At 44.2% G+C, this 14,407-nt stretch overlaps 1 protein-coding gene and 2 long non-coding RNA genes across 4 annotated transcripts in view; 2 read left to right on the top strand and 1 right to left on the bottom strand.

Moving 5' to 3' along the window:
* The first annotated feature begins 78 nt into the window (after positions 1 to 78).
* The window catches only part of LOC110965027 (dedicator of cytokinesis protein 3-like), a 43,077-nt gene continuing 28,748 nt past the window's right edge, over positions 79 to 14,407 (top strand). Inside the window, 12 exon segments of the mRNA XM_051948731.1 lie at positions 79 to 84; positions 178 to 348; positions 2,755 to 2,947; positions 7,397 to 7,524; positions 7,785 to 7,889; positions 10,733 to 10,831; positions 10,977 to 11,071; positions 12,005 to 12,080; positions 12,501 to 12,601; positions 12,701 to 12,759; positions 13,999 to 14,147; positions 14,227 to 14,312. Coding sequence (XP_051804691.1) covers positions 79 to 84; positions 178 to 348; positions 2,755 to 2,947; positions 7,397 to 7,524; positions 7,785 to 7,889; positions 10,733 to 10,831; positions 10,977 to 11,071; positions 12,005 to 12,080; positions 12,501 to 12,601; positions 12,701 to 12,759; positions 13,999 to 14,147; positions 14,227 to 14,312 — 1,268 coding nt within the window.
* On the bottom strand, positions 664 to 2,748 carry LOC127534132 (uncharacterized). The gene is made up of 7 exons (XR_007942125.1): positions 2,563 to 2,748; positions 2,190 to 2,338; positions 1,602 to 1,852; positions 1,489 to 1,564; positions 1,296 to 1,333; positions 974 to 1,049; positions 664 to 934 (listed from the first exon to the last, which is right to left on the bottom strand). It is a non-coding gene; the product is annotated as an uncharacterized LOC127534132 (long non-coding RNA).
* LOC127534133 (uncharacterized) lies at positions 13,085 to 13,638 on the top strand. 2 transcript variants are annotated; one of them, XR_007942126.1, is made up of 4 exons: positions 13,085 to 13,120; positions 13,253 to 13,318; positions 13,385 to 13,483; positions 13,517 to 13,638. It is a non-coding gene; the product is annotated as an uncharacterized LOC127534133 (long non-coding RNA). The 2 variants fall into 2 exon arrangements; XR_007942127.1 differs by lacking the exon at positions 13,085 to 13,120 and having other exon boundaries at positions 13,201 to 13,318; positions 13,352 to 13,483.

Raw genomic sequence — 14,407 nt, 5'->3', positions numbered from 1 at the left:
GAAAAAACATAAAAAATGCCACAGAGCTGGTCCAAATGATCCTGAGAGTGAAGTCAAAGCTGCTGGATGAATGAATAGATGCAGGTCAGCAGGGTTTGGTGGACCTGGACGGTTTGTGTTTGTAGAAGCTTAAAATGTGAATGAAACCAGTGGACCTCCTGGTGTCTCCTTCACTAGGCCCTGGAGTATCTCTTCAAGTTCATCGTCCAGTCTCGGATCCTCTACTCTCGGGCCACCTGTGGGATGGAGGAGGACCAGTTCCGCTCCAGCATCCAGGAGCTCTTCCAGTCCATCCGCTTCGTCCTCAGTCTGGACAGCCGCAACTCGGAGACGCTCATCTTCACTCAGGTGAGGAGGAACCAGCCTCTGACCAGACCTCCATGTTCACAGCAGAGATGGTGTTTTTTTTTAGAGATCCTTTAGCTTTGGTCTTTAGCGTGTCCCCGTCTCCTCTTAGCTGCTTTAATCTGACTTCTATCTCCTCCTCCTACCTGGATCCTCTCCTCACCTCCTTCCCTCACCTCCTCTGTCCAATTCTTGGCTTATTGTTCCTCCTGGGCCTCCTCCACACCCATGCACCTCAGGGCCCCCAGCCTTGTCCCAGCCCAAATCAGGCCCCGGGCCCCGGCGTCGGGTCCCCCATAGCAGTAGCCCAGGGCCAGACCCAGAACCAGAACCAGGTCTCTGCCCCAGGACCGGCTCCTGGTGGCGGGTCGGCCAGCTGCTCTCAGAGCTCCAACGCTCTGCGGCCGTCTGCTCTGTCAGTAAGTAACACCTGGAGGAAACCTGAAGACCACAGTCCAACTGTCTGAGGCCCAACCTCACCTGGATGTTCTCACCTGGACTGTTCTCACACACCTGGACTGTTCTCACACACCTGGACTGTTCTCACACATCTGGACTGTTCTCACACACCTGGACTGTTCTCACACATCTGGACTGTCTCACACACCTGGACTGTTCTCTCACACACCTGGACTGTTCTCACACACCTGGACTGTTCTCACACACCTGGACTGTTCTCACACACCTGGACTGTTCTCACACACCTGGACTGTTCTCACACACATGGACTGTTCTCACACATATGGACTGTCTCACACATATGGACTGTTCTCACACACCTGGACAGTTCTCACACACCTGGACTGTTCTCACACATATGGACTGTTCTCACACATATGGACTGTTCTCACACATATGGACTGTTCTCACACACCTGGACTGTTCTCACACACCTGGACTGTTCTCACACATATGGACTGTTCTCACACACCTGGACTGTTCTCACACACCTGGACTGTTCTCACACATCTGGACTGTTCTCACACACCTGGACTGTTTCTCAACACACCTGGACTGTTCTCACACACCCTGGACTGTTCTCACACATCTGGACTGTTCTCACACATCTGGACTGTTCTCACACATCTGGACTGTTCTCACACATCTGGACTGTTCTCACACACCTGGACTGTTCTCACACACCTGGACTGTTCTCACACACCTGGACTGTTCTCACACATATGGACTGTTCTCACACATATGGACTGTTCTCACACACCTGGACTGTTCTCACACATCTGGACTGTCTCACACACCTGGACTGTTCTCACACATCTGGACTGTTCTCACACATCTGGACTGTTCTCACACATCTGGACTGTTCTCACACACCTGGACTGTTCTCACACACCTGGACTGTTCTCACACACCTGGACTGTTCTCACACACCTGGACTGTTCTCACACATATGGACTGTTCTCACACATATGGACTGTTCTCACACACCTGGACTGTTCTCACACACACCTGGACTGTTCTCACACACACCTGGACTGTTCTCACACACCTGGACTGCTTCTCACACACCTGGACTGTTCTCACACACCTGGACTGTTCTCACACACCTGGACTGTTCTCACACACACCTGGACTGTTCTCACACATGTGGACTGTTCTCACACATGTGGACTGTTCTCACACACCTGGACTGTTCTCACACACCTGGACTGTTCTCACACATCTGGACTGTTCGCTCACACCTGGGCTGTTCTCACCTGGACTGTTCTCACACACCTGGGCTGTTCTCACACACCTGGGCTGTTCTCACCTGGACTGTTCTCACACACCTGGACTGTTCTCACACATATGGACTGTTCTCACACATCTGGACTGTTCTCACACACACCTGGACTGTTCTCACACACACCTGGACTGTTCTCACACACACCTGGACTGTTCTCACACACACCTGGACTGTTCTCACACACACCTGGACTGTTCTCACACACACCTGGACTGTTCTCACACACACCTGGACTGTTCTCACACACACCTGGACTGTTCTCACACACACCTGGACTGTCTCCACACACCTGGACTGTTCTCACACACCTGGACTGTTCTCACACCTGGACTGTTCTCACACACCTGGACTGTTCTCACACACCTGGACTGTTCTCACACATCTGGACTGTTCGCTCACACCTGGGCTGTTCTCACACACCTGGGCTGTTCTCACCTGGACTGTTCTCACACACCTGGACTGTTCTCACACACCTGGACTGTTCTCACACACCTGGACTGTTCTCACACATCTGGACTGTTCTCACACACACCTGGACTGTTCTCACATGGACTGTTCTCTCACACCTGTGTCTCAGCTGTTCTCTGGTCCAGAACTCACTAACCCCCTCAGCTCTTCCATCCTCCGGTTCCTCCCCCTCCTCACCCTCTGGTCTCCCCCCTCAGGCCGCCCTGCTCAACTCGTTCCCGGCCATCTTCGACGAGCTGCTGCAGATGTTCACGGTGCAGGAGGTGGCCGAGTTTGTCCGCGGGACTCTGGGCAGCATGCCGTCCACGGTGCACATCGGTCAGTCCATGGACGTGGTGAAGCTGCAGTCCATCGCCCGGACCGTGGACAGCAGGCTCTTCTCCTTCCCAGGTGATCCACAGACACACACAAAAAATGCTCCTCTCACAACAAAACAAAGCAAAAAACTTATTTCAAGGAACTTTTATTTGAAATAAGTGAAAAATCTGCCAATAGAAAAGTGAAAAATGGCTTGGTGACATTTCCTGAAAAATCAAAGGTACTGGATGAATAAAATGAATGCAGGTGTTCCTGATGACAAACAGCTGCATTCAGGCTAACTGGTCCAAATGACCTTAGAAACTACCTCAAATATTGTCTGAAAGTATATAAACGTGCACAAACTAACTTAGAAACTGTCTAAAGTATTGAAACCCTGTTTAGAATGACTGAAAAAATATTCAGAAATGCCTCAAAATGTGTTCAAAATGATCCTGTGAGTAAAACCACAGATACTGGATGAATAAATAAAGTCAGCATGGCTCAGAAACAGAGAGCAGAGGAGGAAGGTGATGGAGATCCATTCAGCATGGAGACACAACTTCTACTGATGATGAGCAGAGGAGAGAGGAAACATGGAGATAGAAAAACATTAATAAGAGACACAGAATGACAGAAACATGACATAAAACAACAAGAAACAGTCATAAAACGACCCAGATAACACTCAAAATGATAAAAACGAGACAAAAAATGACACAAAGGGGCAAAAAACAGGACAAAGTGACAGAAGCAGGACATAAAACAACAAGACAAATTAGACTCAAAATAACAAAAATGAGACAGAATGTCATAAAACAAGAAGAAAACAACAGAAATGTGACACAAAACAAGACAAAGTAACAAATGAGTAGTGATGGCAGGTGAACCTCATGAAGCTCTGAGGCGTTCCATACCAATGTGCAGAAAAGATTCAAAGCTTCAGCTCTTTGGTGACATCTGGTGGACATCTGGAGTCATAGCAGCTTCTAAGAGCACAACTGAAGCTCTGACTGTTTGAGTCCATGTCAGCAGTAAAAGTTCAGAACAGACTGTGTTTAGCTCATTTCTACTAAACAATAATTCTATCATCACTACACGCTAAAATTAATGATGCCTGTTAGACACGAGTACAACTGAGTGCTTTGTTTAAAGGGGTAAAATATTAGGTTCATTTTTTAAAAGAAAACAAAGCAACAACCCAAACTAATATGCACACACACTCACATTCCAGATTAAATGAAAAATAAATCTAAACGATAGAATACGAAGTGTTAAATGTTGCTTCAGGTTCATTTGGAGCTTTAAAAAACAAAAAACTGGACTAAAGGTGTAACAGGATCAGAGATTCTTCCTGCTCTCCAGCTGATCACATGGTATTCCTTTGGACTCATTTTTAGATGAGTGTCTGGATCTCCTGTGATGACAGGGTCACTGGTTGCTAGGCAGATTTTCACCATATCTGGATGATGTGTCGCTGCTGCAGGAAAGCTCTTGTGTGCTGAGCAAACACCTACCTACAAATAATTGTAGTTTAGGGACCCATTTAAAAATGAAAACTACGGATCAGAAATGACAACATAAATGTAGGACATAAGAATCTTTCTACCTTATTTGGTGGTATAAGATCAAAATGATCCCAAACCTTTGAACTGCTTGTGCTGCTTGTATTTACCATGAAAATCATCAAAGTGCACCAGATTCACCCTCCAAACCTCTATCTCCTCACAACCCCACATTTTTGTGAATAATGATGCATCTTATAGCTTGTAAAGCATCAAACCCCTCAAAGCTGTCAAACCTGTGTCAGGCTGCCGTTGGTTCGGGACGCACTGAAACTTTCTGAGCCAATGAAACGAGAAGTGAAGCAGCGATGGCGTCCAAAGCCTTCAACGCCATCGGTCACGTGACAGCGGGGTTTAGATACGAGCTGTTTGGAATCGTCTGCTTCAGGAAGAGAGACACAAGCCCCAAACCTCTGCATCATCTGACCATCACTACCACCGAGCCACTAAACGAGACAGAAAACAACAAAAACGCACACAAAATGACCCAAAAAATGGCTCTAAATACATCTAAAGAGTTCAGAGGGTCAACTGATGGTAGGGACTTTAGGGTTTACCTGGTGATTGATGGTTTACCTGGTTTTTGATGGTTTAACTGGTGTTTGATGGTTTAACTGGTGTTTGATGGTTTAACTGGTGTTTGATGGTTTAACTGGTGATTGACGGTTTAACTGGTGTTTGATGGTTTACCTGGTTTTTGATGGTTTACCTGGTTTTGATGGTTTAACTGGTGATTGATGGTTTACCTGGTTTTTGATGGTTTAACTGGTGATTGATGGTTTACCTGGTTTTTGATGGTTTACCTGGTGATTGATGGTTTAACTGGTGATTGATGGTTTACCTGGTTTTTGATGGTTTACCTGGTTTTTGATGGTTTACCTGGTTTTTGATGGTTTACCTGGTGATTGATGGTTTAACTGGTGATTGATGGTTTAACTGGTGATTGACGGTTTACCTGGTTTTTGATGGTTTACCTGGTTTTTGATGGTTTACCTGGTTTTTGATGGTTTAACTGGTGATTGATGGTTTAACTGGTTTTTGATGGTTTAACTGGTGATTGATGGTTTAACTGGTGATTGATGGTTTAACTGGTGTTTGATGGTTTACCTGGTTTTTGATGGTTTAACTGGTGATTGATGGTTTACCTGGTGATTGATGGTTTAACTGGTGATTGATGGTTTACCTGGTGATTGATGGTTTAACTGGTGATTGATGGTTTACCTGGTTTTTGATGGTTTAACTGGTGATTGATGGTTTAACTGGTGATTGATGGTTTAACTGGTGTTTGATGGTTTACCTGGTTTTTGATGGTTTAACTGGTGTTTGATGGTTTAACTGGTGATTGATGGTTTACCTGGTGTTTGATGGTTTACCTGGTGATTGATGGTTTAACTGGTGATTGATGGTTTACCTGGTTTTTGATGGTTTAACTGGTGTTTGATGGTTTAACTGGTGATTGATGGTTTACCTGGTGTTTGATGGTTTACCTGGTTTTTGATGGTTTAACTGGTGATTGATGGTTTACCTGGTTTTTGATGGTTTAACTGGTGATTGATGGTTTACCTGGTGATTGATGGTTTAACTGGTGATTGATGGTTTACCTGGTTTTTGATGGTTTAACTGGTGATTGATGGTTTAACTGGTGATTGATGGTTTAACTGGTGTTTGATGGTTTACCTGGTTTTTGATGGTTTAACTGGTGTTTGATGGTTTAACTGGTGATTGATGGTTTACCTGGTGTTTGATGGTTTACCTGGTGATTGATGGTTTAACTGGTGATTGATGGTTTACCTGGTGTTTGATGGTTTAACTGGTGATTGATGGTTTAACTGGTGATTGATGGTTTACCTGGTGTTTGATGGTTTAACTGGTGATTGATGGTTTAACTGGTGATTGATGGTTTACCTGGTTTTTGACGGTTTACCTGGTTTTTGATGGTTTAACTGGTTTTTGATGGTTTACCTGGTTTTTGATGGTTTAACTGGTGATTGATGGTTTACCTGGTTTTTGATGGTTTAACTGGTGATTGATGGTTTACCTGGTGTTTGATGGTTTACCTGGTTTTTGATGGTTTAACTGGTGATTGATGGTTTACCTGGTTTTTGATGGTTTAACTGGTGATTGATGGTTTAACTGGTGATTGATGGTTTACCTGGTTTTTGATGGTTTAACTGGTGATTGATGGTTTAACTGGTGATTGACGGTTTAACTGGTGTTTGATGGTTTACCTGGTTTTTGATGGTTTAACTGGTGTTTGATGGTTTAACTGGTGTTTGATGGTTTAACTGGTGTTTGATGGTTTACCTGGTTTTTGACGGTTTACCTGGTTTTTGATGGTTTACCTGGTGATTGATGCTTTAACTGGTGATTGATGGTTTACCTGGTGTTTGATGGTTTACCTGGTGTTTGATGGTTTAACTGGTGATTGATGGTTTAACTGGTGATTGATGGTTTACCTGGTTTTTGATGGTTTACCTGGTTTTTGATGGTTTACCTGGTTTTTGATGGTTTACCTGGTGATTGATGGTTTAACTGGTGATTGATGGTTTAACTGGTGATTGATGGTTTACCTGGTTTTTGATGGTTTACCTGGTTTTTGATGGTTTACCTGGTTTTTGATGGTTTACCTGGTTTTTGATGGTTTAACTGGTGATTGATGGTTTAACTGGTTTTTGATGGTTTAACTGGTGATTGATGGTTTAACTGGTGATTGATGGTTTAACTGGTGTTTGATGGTTTACCTGGTTTTTGATGGTTTAACTGGTGATTGATGGTTTAACTGGTGATTGATGGTTTAACTGGTGTTTGATGGTTTACCTGGTTTTTGATGGTTTAACTGGTGATTGATGGTTTAACTGGTGATTGATGGTTTACCTGGTGTTTGATGGTTTAACTGGTGATTGATGGTTTACCTGGTGTTTGATGGTTTAACTGGTGTTTGATGGTTTAACTGGTGCTTGCATGTTTTCTCCCTCAGAGTCCAGGAGGATCCTCCTTCCTGTGGTCCTGCATCACATCCATCTACATCTCCGGCAGCAGAAGGAGCTTCTCATCTGCTCTGGAATCCTCAGCTCCATCTTCTCAATCATCAAGACCAGCTCACTGGTAGCACAGAGACACACAAATACACACTAATGCATACAAGTACAACCAAACACACACAATATACACACAAAGGGACACACTGGAGAATCAGATGATTGAGGCTGAGAGGAATGTTCACTGACATCAGGAGAAGTGACTCAACAGAGCAGCAGTTCATGCAAGAAACGCCAGCTGTAGTTTAACTCTGGTTTTATCTCCTTTCTGTCTGTCTGACTGTCGGTTAACTTTTCTGTCCTCTCTTCGTGTCCGTCTTGCTGCAGGACACGTCGGTGCAGGAGGAGGTGGAGATGATGGTGGAGTCCCTGCTGGACGTCCTCCTGCAGACGCTGCTGTCCATCATGAGCAAGAGCCAATCGCAGGAGGCGGTAAGGGGTCAACGCTGTCCGCAGTGCACCGCGGAGATCACTGTTAGTAACTAACAATACGACTATTACTACTGCCTCCCCTCATCCGTCCTCAGCATGTCTCTGTGGGGTAGGGACGGGCAATATCTCAGGACTGTTTTACCCGCTCCTTCTCTATTTTATCCAGTACAGGAGGTCCTCGGTTTACCACTTCTAGCATGTCGTCGTTACGTTGAACTAGTTGACGAACAGAGCGGATGAATACGTCGTCACTTGGCAATATAAGACGGCTTTGTTTCCATTCTCCGGTTGTACTTCACCTTGGATTGTGCTACATTCACTAACGATTTGCCCTTCGTTATGGCTCCCAGCGTAAGACTAAATCAAAACAAGACACAAAGCGACAAAAATGAGACGCAAAGTGAAAAAAAGAGACACGAAGAGACAAAATGAGACGCAAAGTGGAAAAAAAAGAGACACAAAGTGACAAAAATGAGACACAAAATGATAAAAACAAGACAAAATGAGTAAAACAAGACACAAAACGCATAAAATATACAACGCGTAAAATGACAAAAACGAGACGCAAAGCGACAAAAATGAGACACAAATGATTGTGCTACATTCTCTAACTTTTTACCTTCATTATGGCTCCCAGCATAAGTCAGACTCTTCTGATGCTTGGAAGAAAAAAGGAAAGCCGTCTGCATGGAGGTGAAATCAGACAGAATAAAACGCTGGGAACAGAAACACCGACCAACATGGGTCACGTTGTAGAAACAGGTCAACATGTTCTGTTATCCTCTAGTAGAATGATTCATACATGAAAGTCGTTGGCATTCGTGACTTTATGAAGAACTGATGGATATAGAGATGCACGGAATGGATTTGTTTACATTTAGGAGTTCCAACTTAGGGCAAAAAGCGACTTCCATCAATCTGTAGGAACAGAACTCTGATGTAAGTGGAGGACCTCCTGTACTAGTCGACACAAAATCCTACGTTTTTCACCAAATATGTGAGATCTGGAATAACTGGAGCTGCTCAGCATCACCATAGTAACCTGCAGGCTGTCCATATTGCCCTGACCTAGTCCATCCATCCATCCATCCATCCGTCCATCCATCCATCCATCCATCTGTCCATCCGTCCATCCGTCCATCTGTTCATCCATCCGTCCATCCATCCATCCGTCCATCTGTCCATCCATCCATCTGTCCATCCGTCCATCTGTTCATCCATCCGTCCATCCATCATCCATCCATCCATCCATCCATCCATCCATCCATCCGTCCATCCATCCGTCCATCCATCCATCCGTCCGTCCATCCATCCATCCATCTGTCCATCCATTTGTCCTTCCATCCGTCCATCCATCATCCATCCATCCATCTGTCCATCCATCCATCCATCCACACGTCCATCCATCATCCATCCATCTGTCCATCCGTCCATCCATCCATCCGTCCGTCCGTCCGTCCGTCCGTCCGTCCGTCCATCCATCCATCCATCCGTCCATCCGTCCTGCCTCATCAGCCTCCTGTTCTCTCTTAAACAGTCCTTAACGTTCTGCTGCTCTGTTCTTTAGCAGAACGCTGCATGTTCCAGCTTTCTGCATGACTCATCTGCTTAGTTTTTTAATCTAAATTTCATGCATGTGAGCGGCTGGTTGTCTCTTCACCGTCCATAGTTCTTCATCTTCGTTTGTCCCGTCCCTGGCTCCGTCTCAGGCTGGTCTGACCTCCTCCTTCTCCTCCAGCTGTAGACATGTCCACAGACATGGAGCTGCTGACCCTCTGAGCCCCAGCTGCAGCTCTGCTTTCATTTTCAATCTAAAGTTCTGAACCACCGGGTTTCCTCAGATGTTAAAACTCTGGAACTGATGTCTCCTCAGATGTTTTTCTGTCTCCGTGTTTCCAGTAGCTTTGATTTTCCTCTCAGGATCGTTTTCGACACATTCTGAGGCATTTCTAAATGTTTTTTCAGCCGTTCTGAACAGATTTACAACATTTCAGACACAATTTGTGAAAGTTTGTGTAGTTTCAGCCATTTTTTTGTCATTTCTGGACATTTTTCCTCATTTTTTTCAATTTCATGTCATTTTAGATGTAAATAATCACATTTGTACAACTGTCTGCTCATCAGATTTTTCTGCTCTCAAGTTTTAAGTCATGTCCGATGATTTTAAGTGACATTAAATTGTCAAAAATGACTTAAAATCATCCAATTTGACTCAAAATTCTTCTAAAATAACTTGAAATGTGTCCTTAGTACCCAAAAGTGTCCAAAATTACTTGAAATTAGTTTAAAGTCACTCAGAAATGATTCAAAACAACAATTTTGAACATTTAGACAGTATTTAGTTCATTCTCCATGCTGGATGGATCTCCAACCTGCTCCTCTGTTCTCTGTTTCTGATCCATGCTGCTTTTATTTATTCATCCATCATCTTTGGTTTTACTCAGTCTGTCTGAGGAAACACTGACTGCAGTTCAACCAGGAAAAACCCACAGTTTTATTCATTTTTTTGACCTCAGGAGCTCCTCAGCTGAACTTTTGCTTTTTAAAGGATCTAGTTCCGGTAATGTTTTTGTGTATTTTTGGCTGAGACCTGTAGAATATACAGACGATAAGACAACATTTGGTTTGTGAGGATGAGCCCGGTAGCTGCTTTCAGGGTTAAACATTGAGACTAAAGCTGGCATCAGTTGATCGAACAGCCTCACCTGTTGATCTCTGAATGACGCTGGAGGATAATCAGGGATCAGTTTGGGACGGAGCCCGTTCCATTCCTCTGTTCACGCTTCACTTCCTGCCTCCACCTGATTGGCTCACATGACTGTCCGGGGCTTCCTCATTGGCAGGGAGAGTACGTGTCCTGCCTCCTGTCGCTGCTCCGCCAGATGACCGACATCCACTTCCAGCATCTGATGGAGAACTTCCAGAGCAAGGAGGAGGTGAAGGTAGGTGAAGCCCAGAAGGTCAGGGGTCTGGAGGGCTTCAGAAGAACCCCGGACCTTCTCAGACCACAAGAGTTCAGCAGCAGATACAGACTTAGAGACTTGTTTTAAGACACCTCTGAACCTTCTCATCTTGTTCTGCCCTCAGGAGTTCCTGCTGAAGATCCTGTGTGTGTTTAGAAACCTGATGAAGCTCGGCATCTTCCCCCGAGACTGGAACGTCATGAGGCTCCTCACCAGCAAGTAAGAGAACCAGCCGAGTCCTGCTCTGAGCCGTTTTAGATATTCTGCTTTCTGCTCCACGGACAGATGTTTGAAGATCCAGAGGTGACACATCAGAGCAGCAGAGACAGAATCATTCTAGTCCAGGTTCCACATTCAGCCCAGTCTGATGTCCAGTAAAACCACAGCCTAATGACCAAATAACCACAAATGGTTCCTTTGTTTTAGTGCAAAAAACACGTTCTGAAAATGGAATTATCTTTTTACAAAACATCAGGAACAACCTGAAATTTATGAAGAAAAATAAGTTCAGTTTCATCAACATTCATCCTCAGTTTATCATTTCCACATTACAACTTCCAGATCACAGAGTGTCTACAAAGGAACACAACATTTAGTCACCTGGAACTGAACCATGGAGGATTTACTGGAGGATCACAAAGACAGTCAGACAAAAAATAAAGGACCAAACACAACAGACACAGGAGAAAACATTACAAAAATGAGACGCAAAGCGACAAAAAAATGAGACAAACGACACAAAACAAAACAAAAAGGGACAAAAAATTAGACAAAAAAATGCCAAAGGGACAAAAAAGTGGACACACAACACACCAAGACAAAAAAACACACAAATGACAAAAACAATTCATAAAAAAACGAATAAAATGAAACACAAAATGACAAAAATCTCACAAAATACACAAGTGAGACAAAAAGGAAACGCAAAACGACAAAAGTATGAGAAAAAGTAAGAAAAAACAGACCAGAACCAACAAAAACAGGACAAAATATTCCATAAATGAGACTCAAAATGACAGATCTATCTTCTGTTAATAATGTACCAGTCAAACCAGGACGTCTACTGCAGTATTCCAGCCGTGTTTTGCTGCTGGTACTCATGCACTTTTACCTGTAATGTAGTATTGTTGGTACTCTTTGTGTTTGTTCCAGCATCATCCTGACCACAGCTCAGTACCTCTCTCCAGCTCTGCACAAGAACTTCACAGAAGCTGACTTTGACTTTAAGGTGAGTCCGACCCGGACAGAAACTTTAGTTTCACTTTGGTTTGGTTCCAGTTCAACTGATTCTCTTCATTATGAGGCAGAGTCAGACGAACATGACCTTCAGTTCTACATCAGTCTGATGCTTTTATTGATCTGGGACCAGTTTGTGACCTGAGTCTAGATGGAGTGGATTAAACCAAGAAGTTTAGTAATCAGATTACTGGAATAAGTGGAGGAGTTATAGTAATCAGATTACTGGAATAAGTGGAGGAGTTATAGTAATCAGATTACTGGAATAAGATGAAGCTGAAGCTGAATTGTTGTTAAACTGGACCCGTTAAGAACCTGTTTGAAGAAGCTGATCTAACTCAGGAGTGATGGCTTTACCTGGCAGCCTTGTGCTGGGTTTATTTCTGGTGATGTCTCCTGATTCTGTGAGCAGGTGTGGAACTCCTACTTCAGTCTGGCGGTTCTTTACATCAACCAGCCCAGTCTGCAGCTGGAGAACCTGAGTCCTGCCAAGAGGAAGAAGATCTTAGACAAGTAAGACTCCAGCAAACACAATGCAGTCCTGCCATCACACACACTCACACAACCAACACAACATGTTCTCCAGGTATAACTGAAACTGTTGGTCTGCAGGTACGGTGACATGAGAGTGATGATGACCTACGAGCTCTTCAGCATGTGGCAGAACCTCGGTGAGATCCAAAAGCTGCTTCAAGACCTTCTCTATTTCTGAACATTTATACAGAATATTTTGATGTTATTCAGGAAAGAAATCAGTCAGTCCTCCCATCAGAACCTCCTCTGAACCATCTGGTTCTTCATATCCAGCAACTTTGTCAATGATCAGAGTTCTACCTTCATACTGGGAATATTTACAGAGTTCCAGGTCCTTGAAGTTTATAGAAGAGAACATCTCCTGTAGAAAGTTCTAGAACTTTCTCCAGTAGTCTGTTGGTCTACTCTAGAACTTTCTATAGTTGTCTGTAGGTCTACTGTAGAACTTTCTCCAGCTGTCAGTAGGTCTACTCTAGAACTTTCTCCAGTTGTCGGTAGGTCTACTCTAGAACTTTCTCCAGTTGTCGATAGGTCTACTCTAGAACTTTCTCCAGTTGTCGGTAGGTCTACTGTAGAACTTTCTCCAGCTGTCAGTAGGTCTACTCTAGAACTTTCTCCAGCTGTCAGTAGGTCTACTCTAGAACTTTCTCCAGTTGTCGGTAGGTCTACTCTAGAACTTTCTCCAGTTGTCGGTAGGTCTACTCTAGAACTTTCTCCAGTTGTCGATAGGTCTACTCTAGAACTTTCTCCAGGTGTCGGTAGGTCTACTCTAGAACTTTCTCCAGTTGTCGGTAGGTCTACTCTAGAACTTTCTCCAGTTGTCGGTAGGTCTACTCTAGAACTTTCTCCAGTTGTCGGTAGGTCTACTCTAGAACTTTCTCCAGTTGTCGATAGGTCTACTCTAGAACTTTCTCCAGTTGTCGGTAGGTCTACTCTAGAACTTTCTCCAGTTGTCGGTAGGTCTACTCTAGAACTTTCTCCAGTTGTCGATAGGTCTACTCTAGAACTTTCTCCAGTTGTTGGTAGGTCTCCTCCAGAACTTTCTCCAGTTGTCGATAGGTCTACTCTAGAACTTTCTCCAGTAGTCTGTTGGTCTACTCTAGAACTTTCTCCAGTAGTCTGTTGGTCTACTCTAGAACTTTCTCCAGGGGACGTTCTCCTCTTTGGACTTGAAGGACCTGGAACTCTGGAAACTTTCACAGTATGTAGGTAGAACTCTGATCATTGATAAAGTTCATCAGAAGGTTGTGAGGAGGTTCTAGTGGAGGTTTTTGTTGATTTCCATGGAATGAGCCTCTGATCTTGTTTGAAGTTTCCTCTTCCTCCCTGACTTGGTTTATTGATTATGTATATTCGTATTTATTTGCTGACTGCAGGGGAGAATAAGATCCACTTCATCCCCGGGATGATCGGTCCGTTCCTGGGAGTGACGCTGGTCCCTCAGGTGGAGGTCCGGAACATCATGATCCCCATCTTCCACGACATGATGGACTGGGAGCAGCGTAAGAACGGGAACTTCAAACAGGTAGGCCGACGAGTCCTGACACACCTTAGTTCAGCTGCATCTGTTAAAGACGTCCTCAGGAAGTTCTGTCTGTTGGCAGGTGGAGGCCGAGCTGATCGACAAGCTGGACAGTCTGGTGTCGGAGGGGAAAGGAGACGAGAACTACAGGGAGCTCTTTGGTTTGCTGTAAGCTTCAGGACGTTATCTCCACCTCTGGACCTTCTGTTTGATGAATTAACCCTCAGTCTTTCTGCTCTAACACTGCTTTGTCTTTGCTTCGC

Source organism: Acanthochromis polyacanthus, chromosome 5 (assembly GCF_021347895.1).
Source record: "Acanthochromis polyacanthus isolate Apoly-LR-REF ecotype Palm Island chromosome 5, KAUST_Apoly_ChrSc, whole genome shotgun sequence".
NCBI lineage: Eukaryota > Metazoa > Chordata > Actinopteri > Pomacentridae > Acanthochromis > Acanthochromis polyacanthus.
Note: the sequence above shows the minus strand (reverse complement) of the source record. Positions and strands in the feature narration are given on the sequence as shown.